This window comes from Aquarana catesbeiana, linkage group LG01, assembly GCF_042186555.1.
Source record: "Aquarana catesbeiana isolate 2022-GZ linkage group LG01, ASM4218655v1, whole genome shotgun sequence".
NCBI lineage: Eukaryota > Metazoa > Chordata > Amphibia > Anura > Ranidae > Aquarana > Aquarana catesbeiana.
In genome coordinates this window covers 983838959-983854334 of record NC_133324.1, presented here as the reverse complement: position 1 = coordinate 983854334, position 15376 = coordinate 983838959, and the positions used below count along the sequence as shown (strand labels likewise).

At 43.7% G+C, this 15376-nt stretch overlaps 1 protein-coding gene across 1 annotated transcript in view; it reads left to right on the top strand.

Annotated features, from left to right (window-relative positions):
* Positions 1-14150, top strand: part of LOC141129185 (ribosomal protein S6 kinase alpha-6-like) — a 42091-nt gene extending 27941 nt beyond the window's left edge. Inside the window, exons 6-8 of the mRNA XM_073617054.1 lie at positions 9721-9896; positions 10449-10651; positions 13569-14150. Of these exons, the coding sequence (XP_073473155.1) occupies positions 9721-9896; positions 10449-10651; positions 13569-14150 (961 nt within the window). The remainder of the gene's footprint in view (positions 1-9720; positions 9897-10448; positions 10652-13568) is intronic.
* The last annotated feature ends 1226 nt before the right edge of the window (positions 14151-15376 follow it).

Here is a 15376-nt window from a genome sequence, read left to right as displayed (position 1 = left end):
TGGAGAGATCCACTGGTGACCACTAGGGATGAGCCAAACACCCCCCGGTTCGGTTCGCACCAGAACCTGCGAACGGACCAAAAATTTGCGCGAACTTTAGAACCCCATTGAAGTCTATGGGACTTGAACGTTCGAAATCAAAAGTGCTCATTTTAAAAGCTAATTTGCAAGTTATTGTCCTAAAAAGGGGTTTGGGGACCCGGGTCCTGCCCCAGGGGACATGTATCAATGCAAAAAAAGTTTTAAAAAAGGCCATTTTTCGGGAGCATTGATTTTAATGATGCTTAACGTGAAAAAAAGTGAAATATTCCTTTAAATATCGTACCTGAGGGTGTCTATAGTATGCCTGTAAAGTGGTGCGTGTTTCCTGTGCTTAGAACAGTCCCTGCACAAAATGTCATTTTTAAAGGAAAAAAGTCATTTAAAATTGCTTGCGGCTTTAATGTAATGTCGGGTCCTGGCGATATGGATGAAAATCAGTGAGACAAACAGCATGGGTACCCCCCAGTCCATTACCAGGCCCTTTGGGTCTTGAATGGATATTAAGGGGAACCCTGCATCAAAATTAAAAAAAGGAAAGGCGTGGGGCCCCCAGGCCCTATATACTCTGAACAGCAGTATACAGGCGGTGCAAACAAGACAGGGACTGTAGGTTTGTTGTTAAGTAGAATCTGCTTGTAATTTTGAACTGGTAGGTACATTTTTAAAGTGTAGCTCCAGCCAAAAAATCTATTTTTAAGATTTTTTGAAAACATAGGGAAGGGTTATCACCACTGTGACATTTGTTTTGCTGTCTGTGCACCTCTTTAGAAGATTTCACCTCACTTTCTGTCCCAATGACAAATGTTTTTTGACAATTTGGGGTTTTTAGTGAAACAAGGATTTGTGATAAAGCATCAGTGGAGAGGAGACACGTTTTTCCCATATTAACTCTTACAGGAGAGAATTTCCCTTCCTAGGGGTAGATTTAATCTCACTTCCTGTTGTCTCCTTCCGTTTGCAAGTAGGAGTCGTTTGTAAGTTAGATGTTTGAAAGTAGGGGCCTGCCCTATATACACAGCAGAAATTTGGGCCTTAGATGTTGGTGTGGCCACAACACTGTAAGCCCTCACAGGGCCCTGCTGTGAAATATTAGATCAAGAATTGTAATTACATACCCCTGTTGAACAGGGGCAGAAAAATTGGGCCTTATGGGGCGTACACACGGTCGGACTTTTCAGCTACAAAAGTCAGACGGACGCCGATGGACCAAATCTGGTGGACAATCCGATCATGTGTGGGCTTCCCCGGACTTTCAGCAGACTTTTCCAGTCGCAAATCTGACGGACTTTAGATTTGGAACTTGCTTCAAATCTTTACGTCGTAACTCAGCCGGACCCAGAAATCCGCTTGTCTGTATGCTAGTCCAATGCTAGGGCAGCTATTGGCTACTGGCTATCAACTTCCTTATTTTAGTCTGTTGTACGTCATCACGTACGAATCCGTTGGACTTTGGTGTGATCGTGTGTAGGCAAGTCCGGTCGTTAGAAAGTCTGCCAAAAGTCCATCGAAAGTCGGTCGGACAGGCTGTCGGACTTTTGTAGCTGAAAAGTCCAACCGTGTGTACGCACCATAAGGCACTGGTGCCACAACACTGCAACCCCTCACAGATACTCTAGTTGGAGTGCAGGAATGAGCCCTCCTGCAAAATATTGCATCAAAAATTGTAATTACACTCCCCTGTTAAACCGGGGGAGAAAAATTGGGCCTTAGGCACTGGTGCTGGTGCCACAACACTGCAACCCCTCACAAATACTCTAGTTGAGCGCAGCAACGAACCCTCCTGCAAAATATTGCATCAAAAATTGTAATTACACGCCCCTGTTCCCTGTTAAACAGGGGCTGAAAAATTGGGCCTTAGCCACTGGTGACTTTGCCCAGAACCAAAAATATTCTTCCAAGCTATCAGCATGATCATTGAGGAGGAAGAGGATAGTCACTCAGCATAATAGGATAGTCACTCAGTATCAGCATAGGCAGTCTTGAAGGGATCTGACATTTCAAAAAAAAAATATTCGGTTACATCAGCATCAGGTGCTTGGTATCTGGTGGTGATTCAAGACTGATTCATTTTTATGAAGGTCAGTCGATCGACCGAGTCGGTGGACCGGCGCACCCTGTGATCGGTTACAAAGCCTCCAGCAGCACTGAATGTGCGTTCCGAAAGAACGCTGGATGCAGGACAGGCCAGTAGCTCAATTGCATACTGCGCAAGCTCTGGCCAGTGATCCATCCTCAAGACCCAGTAACCCAGAGGATTTTTGATGGGAAAGGTGTCCAAGTCAGATCTTGCCCTTAGGTATTCCTGCACCATGTAAAACAGACGATTGCGATGGTTGCTGGAACCGATCATACCTTGGGGCTGCGGACTAAAAAATTGTCTGAACGCATCGGTCAGACGGCCACCTTCTCCACCGCTCCTTCTTTGACAGACCCTAGCCTCAGCAACATGTTGTCCAGGAACAGGAGTTTGTAACCTCTCAGTCTCTGGGAACGCATTGCACAGATCTTTCTGCAAGGCCTCCCGAAGATGTTTCATCCTTTGCTACCTCTGCAATGGCAAGATAAGGTCTGCAACCTTACCCTTGTAACGTGGATCAAGGAGGGTAGCCAGCCAGTATTGATCCCTCTCCTTGATACCACGAATACGAGGATCCTTCCGCAGGCTTTGCAGGATCAGGGAGGCCATGCAGCGTAGGTTTGCTGAGGCATTCGGTCCGGAGTCCTCTGGGTCACTAAGGACGACATGATCCACAGCCACCTCCTCCCAGCCATGTACAAGTCCATGGGTTTCTTGAGACTGTAAATGATCCCTTAAAGACTGCTGCTGATGCTGAGTGCCAGGCTCCACCTCCATGCTGACACAATCCTCCTCCTCCTCTTCCTGTGTGATCGGCAGGCACGCAGGAACACTGTCTGGATAAAGGGGGCCTTGAGAGCTAAGGAAGTCCTCCTCTTCCTGCCTCTGTTCTGCCTCAAGTGCCCTGTCCATTATTCCACGCAGCGTGTGGTCAAACAGGTGGACAAGGGGGACAGTGTCACTGATGCATGCACTGTCACTGCTCACAATCCTCGTGGCCTCCTCAAATGGTGACAGGACAGTGCATGCATCCCTGATCATGGCCCACTGGCGTGGGGAAAAAAAACAAGCTCCCCTGACCCTGTCCTGGTGCCAAAGTTGCACAGATACTCATTGATGGCTCTCTGCTGCATGTGCAGCCGCTGCAGCATGGCCAACCTTGAGTTCCACCTGGTGGGATGTCACAGATTAGGCGGTTCCTGGGCAGGTTAAATTCCTTTTGGAGGTCAGCCAGCCGAGCACTGGCATTATATGACCGGTGGAAATGCACACAGACTTTCCTGGCCTGCCTCAGGACATCCTGTAAGCCCAGGTACCTGCCCAAGAATCGCTGTACCACCAAGCTAAGGACGTGAGCCAAACAGGGCCCCTGGGTCAGTTGTCCCTGTCGGTGGGCGGAGAGGAGGTTGGTGCCATTGTCGCAAACCACCATACCTGCCTTAATCTGGCATGGCGTTAACCACCTCTGAGCCTGCCCCTGCAGAGCTGACAGAATCTCTGCCCCAGTGTGGCTCCTGTCCCCCAAGCACACCAGCTCAAGCACTGCATGGTATCTTTTAGCCTGCATACTTACGTAGCCCCTTGAACGCCAACAGAGCACCGAGGACAAAGCACAGGAAGAGGCCATGGAGGAAGAAGAAGAGGAGGGGGTGGAGGAGAGAGGTGTGTCAGAATCACCAGTAGTAGCATTTTGGAGGCATGGTGGTGGAACAACCTCCAACACTACTGCACCTTGTCCTGCATCCTTCCCAGCTGCCAGCAGAGTCACCCAATGCGCCGTGAAAGATAGGTAACGTCCCTGTTCATGCCTGCTGGACATGAGTCAGCGGTAATATGCACCTTACCACTGACCACCCTGTCCAGCGAGGCCAAGACATTGCCTTCCACATGCCGGTAGAGAGCCGGAATCGCCTTCCATGAGAAAAAGTGGCGTTTGGGAACCTGCCACTGAGGAACCGCACATTCCACAAACTCACGGAAGGGGGCAGAGTCTACCAACTGAAAAGGCAGCAGTTGAAGTGCTAGCAGTTTAGCCAAGCTAGCATTCAACTGCTGGGCATGTGGATGGCTGGGAGCGAACTTCTTTCGGTGGTGCAGCAGCTGGGGCAGGGAAATTTGCCTGGTACAATCTGACGTTGGTGTACCAATAGCAGATTGCCCACAAGTACTTGCCTGTGACACACCTAATTCTACACCTTCATTCCTCTCAGTGCAGGTCTCAGAGAGGACTGAAGGTATAGTGGGATTGGAGATCCCAGCTGATGAGGAGCAAGGAGAGGTCCTCTTTGTTCTTTGGTGTGGGTCTTTTAGGTACGCTTGCCAACGAACTGCATGGCAGGTCAACATATGTCTGGTCAAGCATGTGGTGCCCAAGTGGGTGATGTTTGATGCAAGATACGCTTGAGACATATGTTGCAAATAGCAGCGGTGCGATCTGATGCACATGTCTCAAAAAAGGCCCACACCAAAGAACTTTTTGAATAATGCGCAGAGACAGCAGCGCCCTACACATGCGGAGCTCAGCAGTGTGATGCAGTCAGTGTGCTGCCCTTAAGCTGGCCTTTGGAGGGCATCCTGCCTTGTTGGTGATGTGCCTCCTCCTCTCTCCTATCAGGCACCCACATGGAATCAGTGACCTCATCATCCCCTCCCTCTTCATCATTGGAGCAAACCTGGCAGTATGCTGCAGCTGGGGGAACATGACTGCCAGATTGCTGTCTTTCTTGGGCACCCCCTCTGTCTGGGCTTATGTTACTGCCTTCCTCTAGCTGAGTTCCATCATTGGAGCCTTCAAAACGCTGGCCAGCCTCCTGGAGCATGTACCCAACACTGTGGTCAAACAGTTCGGAGGACTCCTCAGGAGGACATGGTGGGGCTAGGGAAGAGGTGACTGATGCCATTGAGCCGAGGGAAGAGGCCACGTTGGCAGCTGCTTTGCCAGACAAAGTACCCTGAGCCTGGGCGAGAGAGGATGAGGAGGATGAGGACGGCTTGGTCATCCACTCTACCAAGTCTTCCACATGTTGTGGCTCAACACGGCCAGCTGCCGAAAAAAAGGACAAGCATGGCCCACGGCCACGTGCTGATGAGGATGCACCGTGTCCATGACCAGCACTGTTGCCTCTGGACACAGAGCCTGCTTTCCCTCTTTTATTGGCTTGTGACTGTCTGCCTCTCCTTGTTGGCCTTGCAGACATACTAATGGCCTGCAGTGAGATGTTGCTGCACAAAACTGGGATGTATATATACTGATTATACTGCAGCTAGCAGAATGCCTGCCTGTAATATTAATAGGATCAGAAGAAGCACACCAGCACTTGTCTTCAGGTAGCTATAGGTGCAACTGTGCAGGGTACACAGTACACTAACTGTAAATACTTCAAGCTGCCTGCCTATGGTATTAATAGGATCAGAAGAAGAACATCAGCACTTGTCTTCAGGTAGCTATAGGTGCAACTGTGCAGGGGTACACAGTACACTAACTGTAAATACTTCAAGCTGCCTGGCTGTGGTATTAATAGGATCAGAAGAAGAACAAAAGCACTTGTCTTCAGGTAGCTATAGGTACAACTATACACAGTACACTAACTGTAAATACTTCAAGCTGCCTGCCTGTGTTATTAATAGGATCAGAAGAAGAACAATAGCACCTGCAACTGTGCAGGGTACACAGTACACTAACTGTAAATACTGTAAAAACACCTGCCTACCTGTCAGTATATTAGAAAGAGAATAGCAGGAACAGATCTAGCTAAACTGAATACAGTGTATATATATATTTACAACACCTGGGATGCATATACATACATAATACACTGTAAGTGCAGCTAACTGACTCGCCTGCCTACTCTATCTAACTTAAATCAAATGACACTGTCTCTCTCTCTGTCTAATTCTCTCCGCCACCGCAACACACTACACAAGGCCACCACGCAGGCGGCCTTATATAGTGTGGGGCATGTACTAAACCCCCTGAGCCATAATTGGCCAAAGCCACCCTGGCTTTGGCCAATTACGGCTCTCTGTTCAGATGGCACTGTCATTGGCCAAGCATGCGGGTCATGCATGCTTGGCCAATCATCAACCAGCAATGCACTGCGATGCCGCAGTGAATTATGCGCCTTGATGCGCCATTTGAATTTGGCACGAACAGCCCATAACGTTCGCAATTCGGCGAACGGTCGAACACACGATGTTCGAGTCGAACATGGGTTCGACTCGAACTCGAAGCTCATCCCTAGTGACCACATAGGAAATGATCTCTCCTCCACACTACAATAAAAACTTGATGCAAATAGGAGCCCGAGTGCTCTAACTCAGTGTTTCTCAACTCCAGTCCTCAAGGCGACCCAACAGGTCATGTTTTCAGGATTTCCTGCAGATGAAACAGCTGTGATAAGGCAGTGAAACTGATCAAATCACCTGTGTAAAATAATGGGAAGCCTGAAAAACATTACCTGTTGGGGCGCCTTGAGGACTGGAGTTGAGAAACACTACTCTATCTTGTCCTATGTCACGCTCAAATCATTTATTGTACTTTCACTCTTTAAATGAAAGAAAAATAAAAAAATTATATTTTGGAATGAATATTCCCCGTTATTGGAGTAAGTGGAAAGGATAGTGAACCATCATTGGTTGGTGTCAGTGGAAGAAATAGTAATCAATCATTGGTGGCAGTATTTATATACTGTATTATATATATATATATATATATATATATATATATATATATATATATATATATATATATATATAATTCAAAACCCAATAAAGGTATTTATTCATTCCTCACTTGTGCCCTCTTTTGTTGACCACACATATGAAGTGAGGGAGAACCTTCCCACTGACATTGGAAATGGCAATAAAAAGTTCACAGATGTTCTAACCTGTTCTTTTTTTTGTCCAAATTCTTGGGTTGGATTTGTGCCTGAAGTTTAGGGAAGTCATGTATTCAACTCTCTCTATGAGGTTTTAGAAACTTTACTAAAGGAAAGTAAAACTGGGAACTTTGTAGGATGGCTTTATAAATTCAAAATATAACTATATAAAAAAAAAACATCCAAATGTATCAGTCACATCATACAAAAGTTTAAAAGATTCAAGCATGATGCTCAATACAGAAACTTTTGTATGATGTGACTAATCCCTTTGGAAAGATTTGTGTAGATTTGTATATTTGTATCTTCAGTGGCTCTCATCCTACCTATCCCAACGCACCTTCAGTGTCACTTACAATTCTACTTCCTCCACTCCTCTTCCCTTCTCTGTCGGGGTCCCCCAAGGTTCTGTTCTTGGACCTCTTTTATTTTCAATCTACACCTCTTCCCTGGGTCAGCTGATAGCCTCTCACGGCTTTCAATATCATTTCTATGCTGATGACACACAAATCTATCTCTCCACCCCTCAATTCACTCCATCAGTCTCTTCACGCATCACTAACTTATTAACCGACATATCTGTATGGATGTCACACCACTTCCTCAAACTCAACTTGTCCAAAACCGAGCTTATAATATTTCCTCCCCCACGTTCCTCTTTCCCCGACTTCTCTGTCAAGAGCAATGGCAAAACCATCCACCCGTCCCCACATGTCAGGGTACTAGGTTTTATCCTGGATTCTGAACTCTCCTTTCAGCCCCACATCCAATCACTTTCCAAAGCTTGCCACCTCAACCTCCACAACATCTCTAAACTACGTCCCTTTCTAACCAATGAAACCACAAAGCTCCTGATTCACTCCCTGGTTATCTCTCGCCTTGACTACTGCAACTCCCTCCTCATTGGCTTACCTTTAAATAGACTCCTCCCCCCTTCAGTCCATCATGAATGCTGCTGCCAGACTCATCCACCTTACAAACCGCTCAGTGTCTGCTACCCCTCTCTGCCAATCCCTCCATTGGCTACCACTCGCCCAACAAATTAAATTCAAAATACTAACAATAAGTTACAAAGCCATCCACAACTCTGCCCCCAGCTACATCACTAACCTAGTCTCAAAATACCAACCTAATCGCCCTCTCCGTTCCTCCCAAGATCTCCTGCTCTCTAGCTCCCTCATCACCTCCTCCCATATCCACCTCCAGGACTTCTCCCGAGCCTCGCCCATCTTCTGGAATTCCCTACCCCAATCTGTCAGACTGTCTCCAACTTTATCCACTTTTAGGCGATCCCTGAAAACTTTCCTCTTCAGAGAAGCCTATCCTGCCTCCATCTAACAACTGCACTATTTTCTCCATTAGCTCATCCCCCACAGCTATTACCCTTTGTATAACTTGACCCTCCCTCCTAGATTGTAAGCTCTAATGAGCAGGGCCCTCTGATTCCTCCTGTATTGAATTGAATTGTATTGTACTTGTACTGTCTGCCCTAATGTTGTAAAGCGCTGCGTAAACTGTCGGCGCTATATAAATCCTGTATAATAATAATAATAATAATAATATTTGTATATGTTTTGAATTTATATCTCTGGGTGAAATGCTAGAAAGTCCCCGGTTGTTACTTTGTTGTAGACATTTGTTGGATTGGAAAAATGGCGCACTGGGTCCTTTGCCCAGTGTCATTCTTCCCCCCTCATTTTGCTCTTTTAAGTATATTAAATAATTGTATTTATTATCTACAATTGTATGTATCTCCAAAATCAGATTAAGGTCTTGTGTAAATAGAATGACTTTGATGTCCATTTAAGACCCTTCTAAAATAATTTAGGATGTGTTGACTGGTGAATTTACAGTTGCTTCAAGAGGGTTTTGCATTACCATAGACTTATATAGAAATACAATAGCCACTTGCTGGAACAAAAGCCCATCTCTATAGGCCCAAAATGTACATAATAAGAACTGTAAGCATATACCTTTCTTAAAATGTAAAGTAACTGTTTTTAGTTACAGTACTATCATTATCCTCTAATGATGGTTGCAATTAATAGATGTTGGGTCATATCCAGAGGGATGTTACATAGTTGGTAAGGTTGAATGAAGACACTAGTCCATCCACTTCAACCTATGTTGGTTTGTGTATGTGTATATGTCACTACCATTTTCTTTATCCATGTATATTACTTTCTTTAAAATGCGCATTGAAGAGTTTTTTTAAATTATCAACACTCTCCGCTGACACCACCGATTGTGGAAGGGAGTTCCAATCCCTTTCCACTCTGACAATAGAGAAACCCTTATGCAGTTTTAGCCTAAATTGCTTCTCCTCCAATTTCATTACATGGCCATGTGTCTTCTTAAGCTACATGAGAATGAATAGTGCTCCCCTATGCTAGAATCACTACTGAGATTTTTTATATTGCCATCATATCTTCTCTTAAGCATCTCTTCTCCAGGAAGAATACCTTTATTGTTTGTAGTTGTGCCTTATAACTGAGTTCCTCCAGCCCCCTTATCAGCTTTGTTTTCCTTCTCTGGACTCTCTCCAGTTCCAGCACATCCTTCCTGAGGACTGGTGACCAGAACTGGACAGCATACTCCAGATGTGGCCCAAACAGAGTCTTTTAAAGTGCTAGAATTATAATGGTATCTCTTGTGTTTAATGCTGTTTATTAGAGATTCATGTCAAATAAAACTAATTTGTATTTTCTGATGTTGTGATTCCAGAATGGCTTCTAACATTGAGGACGTGACCAAGAACACCGCAAAGAATCTCCTTGAGCTCATCTCTGAAACCTCTGAAAACCTGAGGATGATGGAGGTGACTGACTTCTTTGACCCCATTAAAGAGCTCGGGAGTGGATCGTATGGAAAGGTTCTGCTGGCCAAACATCGGGGTTCAGGTAAACTTTGTAGCTTCATTCATGTAAAGAAAACATTTTTATTTTAATCATTTGTGTTTTTAAATTAGTGGAACAAATCTAAATAAAAAATAACTAACAGGTAAAGTTTCTGTGGTGATCAGGTGACCTTGCATCATTAGAGGAGGGCAAACTACAGTGAGGAGGTCTACTACAATGTGCAAGTATGAGAGTATAGTCAATGTTCTGGGGCTCCTCTGGGGATTTAGTTCTATTTAGCGCAAAACATCAAGAAAGTTTGAGCAGATGCCTAGAGGGTCTCTACTTCTAAACTGAGATATGAGTGTGACATCCAATATCTAAGAATCAACAGAATGGTTCGGCTGCAGAAAATTTCCAATGCTTTGAGCAGCATTCTTTAAAGTTTTCCAAGCAACCCCTCACTTCCAGTTTTTAAGTGATGATTATGGATCCTAATAAGTCAGTGCTTTAGATTTACACAAGCTTTTAACTAAATTCAGTAGGTTTTTAGCGAGTTTCATCATTGTTGGGTTTATGATGCTAATTATCTTTTTTTCTCCCTCTTTCCAACAGATGAGTTGGTCGCTGTAAAACTGCTGAGCAAGGAGACAACTCCAAAGGACAACTTCCTAATGGAATATGGAATGTCTCTTTGTCTCAGCAGCCATCCAAATATCATTGCAACCCACGAGATCGTTTTCCATACCAGCAGTGACTATGTGTTTGTCCAGGAGGTGGCGCCAGCTGGAGATCTTCTCTCAATAGTAAAGGAAAGGGTAAGTTTGTATCAGAAATTGAATGATATTTAAAAAGTTATAATTTCTATCCATTGCTCTTTTAAAGCATGTCTGAGGTTTAAGGAATCCTCTCCCAGTGCAGTGAGTTGGTGGGACCTATAATGAGCATAAAATTGTTACATAGTTACATAGTTACATAGTAGGTGAGGTTGAAAAAAGACACAAGTCCATCAAGTCCAACCTATGTGTGTGATTATGTGTCAGTATTACATTATAGATCCCTGTATGTTGCGGTCATTCAGGTGATTATCTAATAGTTTCTTGAAGATATCAGTGCTCCCTGCTGAGACCACTGCCTGTGGAAGGGAATTCCACATCCTTGCCGCTCTTACAGTAAAGAACCCTCTACGTAGTTTAAGGTTAAACCTCTTTTCTTCTAATTGTAATGAGTGGCCACGAGTCTTATTAAACTCTCTTCTGCGAAAAAGTTTTATCCCTATTGTGGGGTCACCAGTACAGTATTTGTAAATTGAAATCATATCCCCTCTCAAGCGTCTCTTCTCCAGAGAGAATAAGTTCAGAGCTCACAACCTTTCCTCATAACTAAGATCCTCCAGACCCTTTATTAGCTTTGTTGCCCTTCTTTGTACTCGCTCCATTTCCAGTACATCCTTCCTGAGGACTGGTGCCCAGAACTGGACAGCATACTCCAGGTGCGGCCGGACCAGAGCCTTGTAGAGTGGGAGAATTATCCTTTTATCTCTTGCGTTGATCCCCCTTTTAATGCCAATATTCTGTTTGCTTTATTAGCAGCAGCTTGGCATTGCCTGCCATTGCTGAGCCTATTATTTACTAGGACCCCCAGGTCCTTTTCCATCCTAGATTCCCACAGAGGTTCTCCCCCTAGTGTATAGATTGCATTCATATTTTTGCTACCCAAATGCATTATTTTACATTTTTCTACATTGAACCTCATTTGCCATGTAGTCGCCCACCCCATTAATTTGTTCAAGTCTTTTTGCAAGGTTTCCACATCCTGCGGAGAAGTTATTGCCCTGCTTAACTTAGTATCGTTTGCAAATACAGAGATTGAACTGTTTATCCCATCCTCCAGGTCGTTTATAAACAAATTAAATAGGATTGGTCCCAGCACAGAACCCTGGGGAACCCCACTACCCACCCCTGACCATTCTGAGTACTCCCCATTTATCACCACCCTCTGAACTCGCCCTTGTAGCCAGTTTTCAATCCATGTACTCACCCTATGGTCCATGCCAACGGACCTTATTTTGTACAGTAAACGTTTATGGGGAACTGTGTCAAATGCTTTTGCAAAATCCAGATACACCACGTCTACGGGCCTTCCTTTATCTAGATGGCAACTCACCTCCTCATAGAAGGTTAATAGATTGGTTTGGCAAGAACGATTCTTCATGAATCCATGCTGATTACTGCTAATGAGATCATTCTTATTACTAAAATCTTGTATATAGTCCCTTATCATCCCCTCCAAGAGTTTACATACTATTGATGTTAGGCTAACTGGTCTGTAATTCCCAGGGATGTATTTTGGGCCCTTTTTAAATATTGGTGCTACATTGGCTTTTCTCCAATCAGCTGGTACCATTCCAGTCAATAGACTGTCTGTAAAAATTAGGAACAACGGTCTGGCAATCACTTGACTGAGTTCCCTAAGTACCCTCGGATGCAAGCCATCTGGTCCCGGTGACTTAATAATGTTAAGTTTCTCAAGCCTAATTTTAATTCTGTCCTCTGTTAACCATGGAGGTGCTTCCTGTGTTGTGTCATGAGGATAAAAACTGCAGTTTTGGTTACTGAAGCCCCCCGATTCACTCGTGAAGACTGAGGAGAAGAATAAATTCAATACCTTTGCCATCTCCCCATCCTTTGTAACCAGATGTCCTTCCTCATTCTTTATGGGGCCAATATGGTCTGTCCTCCCTTTTTTACTGTTTACATACGTAAAGAATTTCTTGGGATTTTTTTTGCTCTCCTCCGCTATGTGTCTTTCATGTTCTATCTTAGCCGTCCTAATTGCACCCTTACATTTCTTGTTGCATTCTTTATAAAGTCTGAATGCTGAGGATGATCCCTCAACCTTGTATTTTTTGAAGGCCTTCTCCTTTGCTTTTATATGCATTTTTACATTGGAGTTAAGCCATCCAGGATTTTTGTTCGCTCTTTTAAATTTATTACCCAATGGGATACATTGGCTAATGCCCTTATTTAATATGCTCTTAAAGCAAACCCATCTCTCCTCCGTATTCTTTGTTCCTAATATTTTATCCCAATTTATGCCTTTTAGCAAGGTTTGTAGTTTAGGGAAGTTGGCTCTTTTGAAATTCAGTGTCTTTGTGTTCCCTTCATGTTTCCTTTTTCTGTGATTTATACTGAAACTAAATGACCTGTGATCGCTGTTACCTAAATTGCCCCGTATTTCCACATCTGTGATCAGGTCTGTATTGTTGGTAATCAGTAGATCCAGTAATGTTTTATTTCTAGTTGGTGCGTCTACCATCTGACCCATAAAATTGTCCTGCAAGACATTAAGGAACTGTCGAGCCTTAAATGAATGTGCGATTCCCTCCGCCCAGTCTATGTCTGGATAATTAAAATCCCCCATTATGATAACACTTCCCATCCTTGCTGCTAATCCAATTTGTGATAGGAGATCCATCTCCAAATTGTTATTTTAGGTATGTGGCTCGCTCAGTTGTGAACAAAGTTAAGATGGAGTAAGGTGGGTTAAGATGGATCTTGCACCATTAATAGAAGCTCCCACTTTGCATGCAGGTTTCATTTAAGTATACTCCTTGTGTATGCAGCTAATGTATCTTCTGCTTTCCTGTGCAAGAGATAAGATGAGTTTCATATGTTGGGTAACATTTTGCCATGTTGATGTTTAGTAAATAATTTTGTATTTTTTTTTCTACAGGTTGGTTTGAAGGAAGATATAGTGAAGAGCTGTGTTCTGCAGATCGCGAATGCTTTGGACTTTATGCACAGCAAAGGAATGGTCCATCGGGACATTAAACTGGACAACATTTTGCTCATGGACATCCAATGTAATAATGTCAAGCTGGCAGATTTTGGACTGACAATGCTCCAGGGAACTCAAGCACCCTTTATGCCCTGGTTTATACCGTACTCCGCTCCGGAACTGTGCACACTAAAACAAGGGGAAAAGTTGCTGCTGCACCCGAGCATTGACATCTGGGCCTTTGGGGTCATGATATACACAGCTATGACAGGGTCCTTCCCCTGGAGAAAAGCAGGGAGTCATGACCTCAAGTATCAGAAGTTTGCTTGGTGGCAAACACAGAAGGATCTGACCTTGTCACCAAGAAAGTGGCGACAATTCTCTATTGAAGGCAGGCAGATGTTCTGGGACATGTTGGCCCTCAATGCCTCTGAGAGGTGTTCTGCTTTGGATGTTTTAAAATATGTCCACCTGCCTTGGAAAGCAGAAATGCCTCCAGAGAATCTATCCAGGAATACGGTAGTACATGTGACATAACTGTGCATGATGTCCATTATGGAGCCTTATCAGGTGCTGTGTTGTGTCTTCTTCTAGATCAAAAGGTAATCCCCCTCAATATTGGAGGAGGTGGAAATCGTTTAACACGCTTTCGGTCACCTATTAATTACAAGATGGATGTGTTGGATGTACTCTGGGACTTGTACAAGCCTCATGTCCTATCTGACGGTAAGACATTTTAGAAGACTGTAGACTTTTTTGTGTAAATATGCTAGGTATATCTGCACAAATGTATGTTTTTTTTTTTAAATTTTTGTTGGTTTTCTTCTCTATTTTACTATTCATTGTCAAGTGTAATAAATTGTGGGTTTTGCAATTGTTCTATAGCAGGCGTGTATGGTAAGTATATTATTGTCATGATTGAAATAAAGATCTTAATTACTCTGTTGCAGCTGACTGAAGAATTGTTGGATACATTGATGGAATAATTAGGTTACAGAGCCTGAGATCAGCAAGTCTCCCCCCAGCTGCATAGTGTAGTAACTTTAACTATCCTGTGGTTACTTCTCCTGTGCATTGGGTGGTGCTCTTGTGCTTCTTCGCCTCTTGTTTATTGAATATTACATAATTATGTTTTAACAGCCATATGACTATTTTTTTTTTGTTGTTATTTTGTTTTATTTAAAAGTTTTTAAGGTTTTTCAATGTACAAGAATAAAAACAATGATCAGTTTATAGTCGTACAGAAATGATTGATTCCATTCATAAACAAGATAATAATAACTTTTAGTAATATCCACAGAAACCTGGTGGTTCATAAGATTAAGGAACCATTTTTAGTCTAACCCAAAGGAAAGTAAGGTGAGACATGTGGGGGACTGTGTGTCGGACTGATAGAGAAACCGGGCATGCCTCCGAGGAACCCAAACACCCCTATTGGGAACAAACTGTGAGTGGGTGGGGGCAATTATAGCGGAAATTTGTCTCTTTATTCCTTCCAGTTCTCCAGGGAGTATATTCGAGTCACTCTCTGTCACATTTTAAATTTATCTGCATGGATGTGCCGTGAGGGGGAATCCCCTGGCACTATGTTAAAGTGGAATGTTGTACATTTTAGCTGGTGTAGCTCTAAAGCCTAATGTTGAACCTTAGTTTCTGTTATTTGGGGGGTGCTGGGTGAGGTGAGTGAAGTGTGAGTTGATTAGCCGGACCAGGTATCCAGAATATTGTGGGAGCCCCTGTTTTGGATTCATAATAAAAGTTCT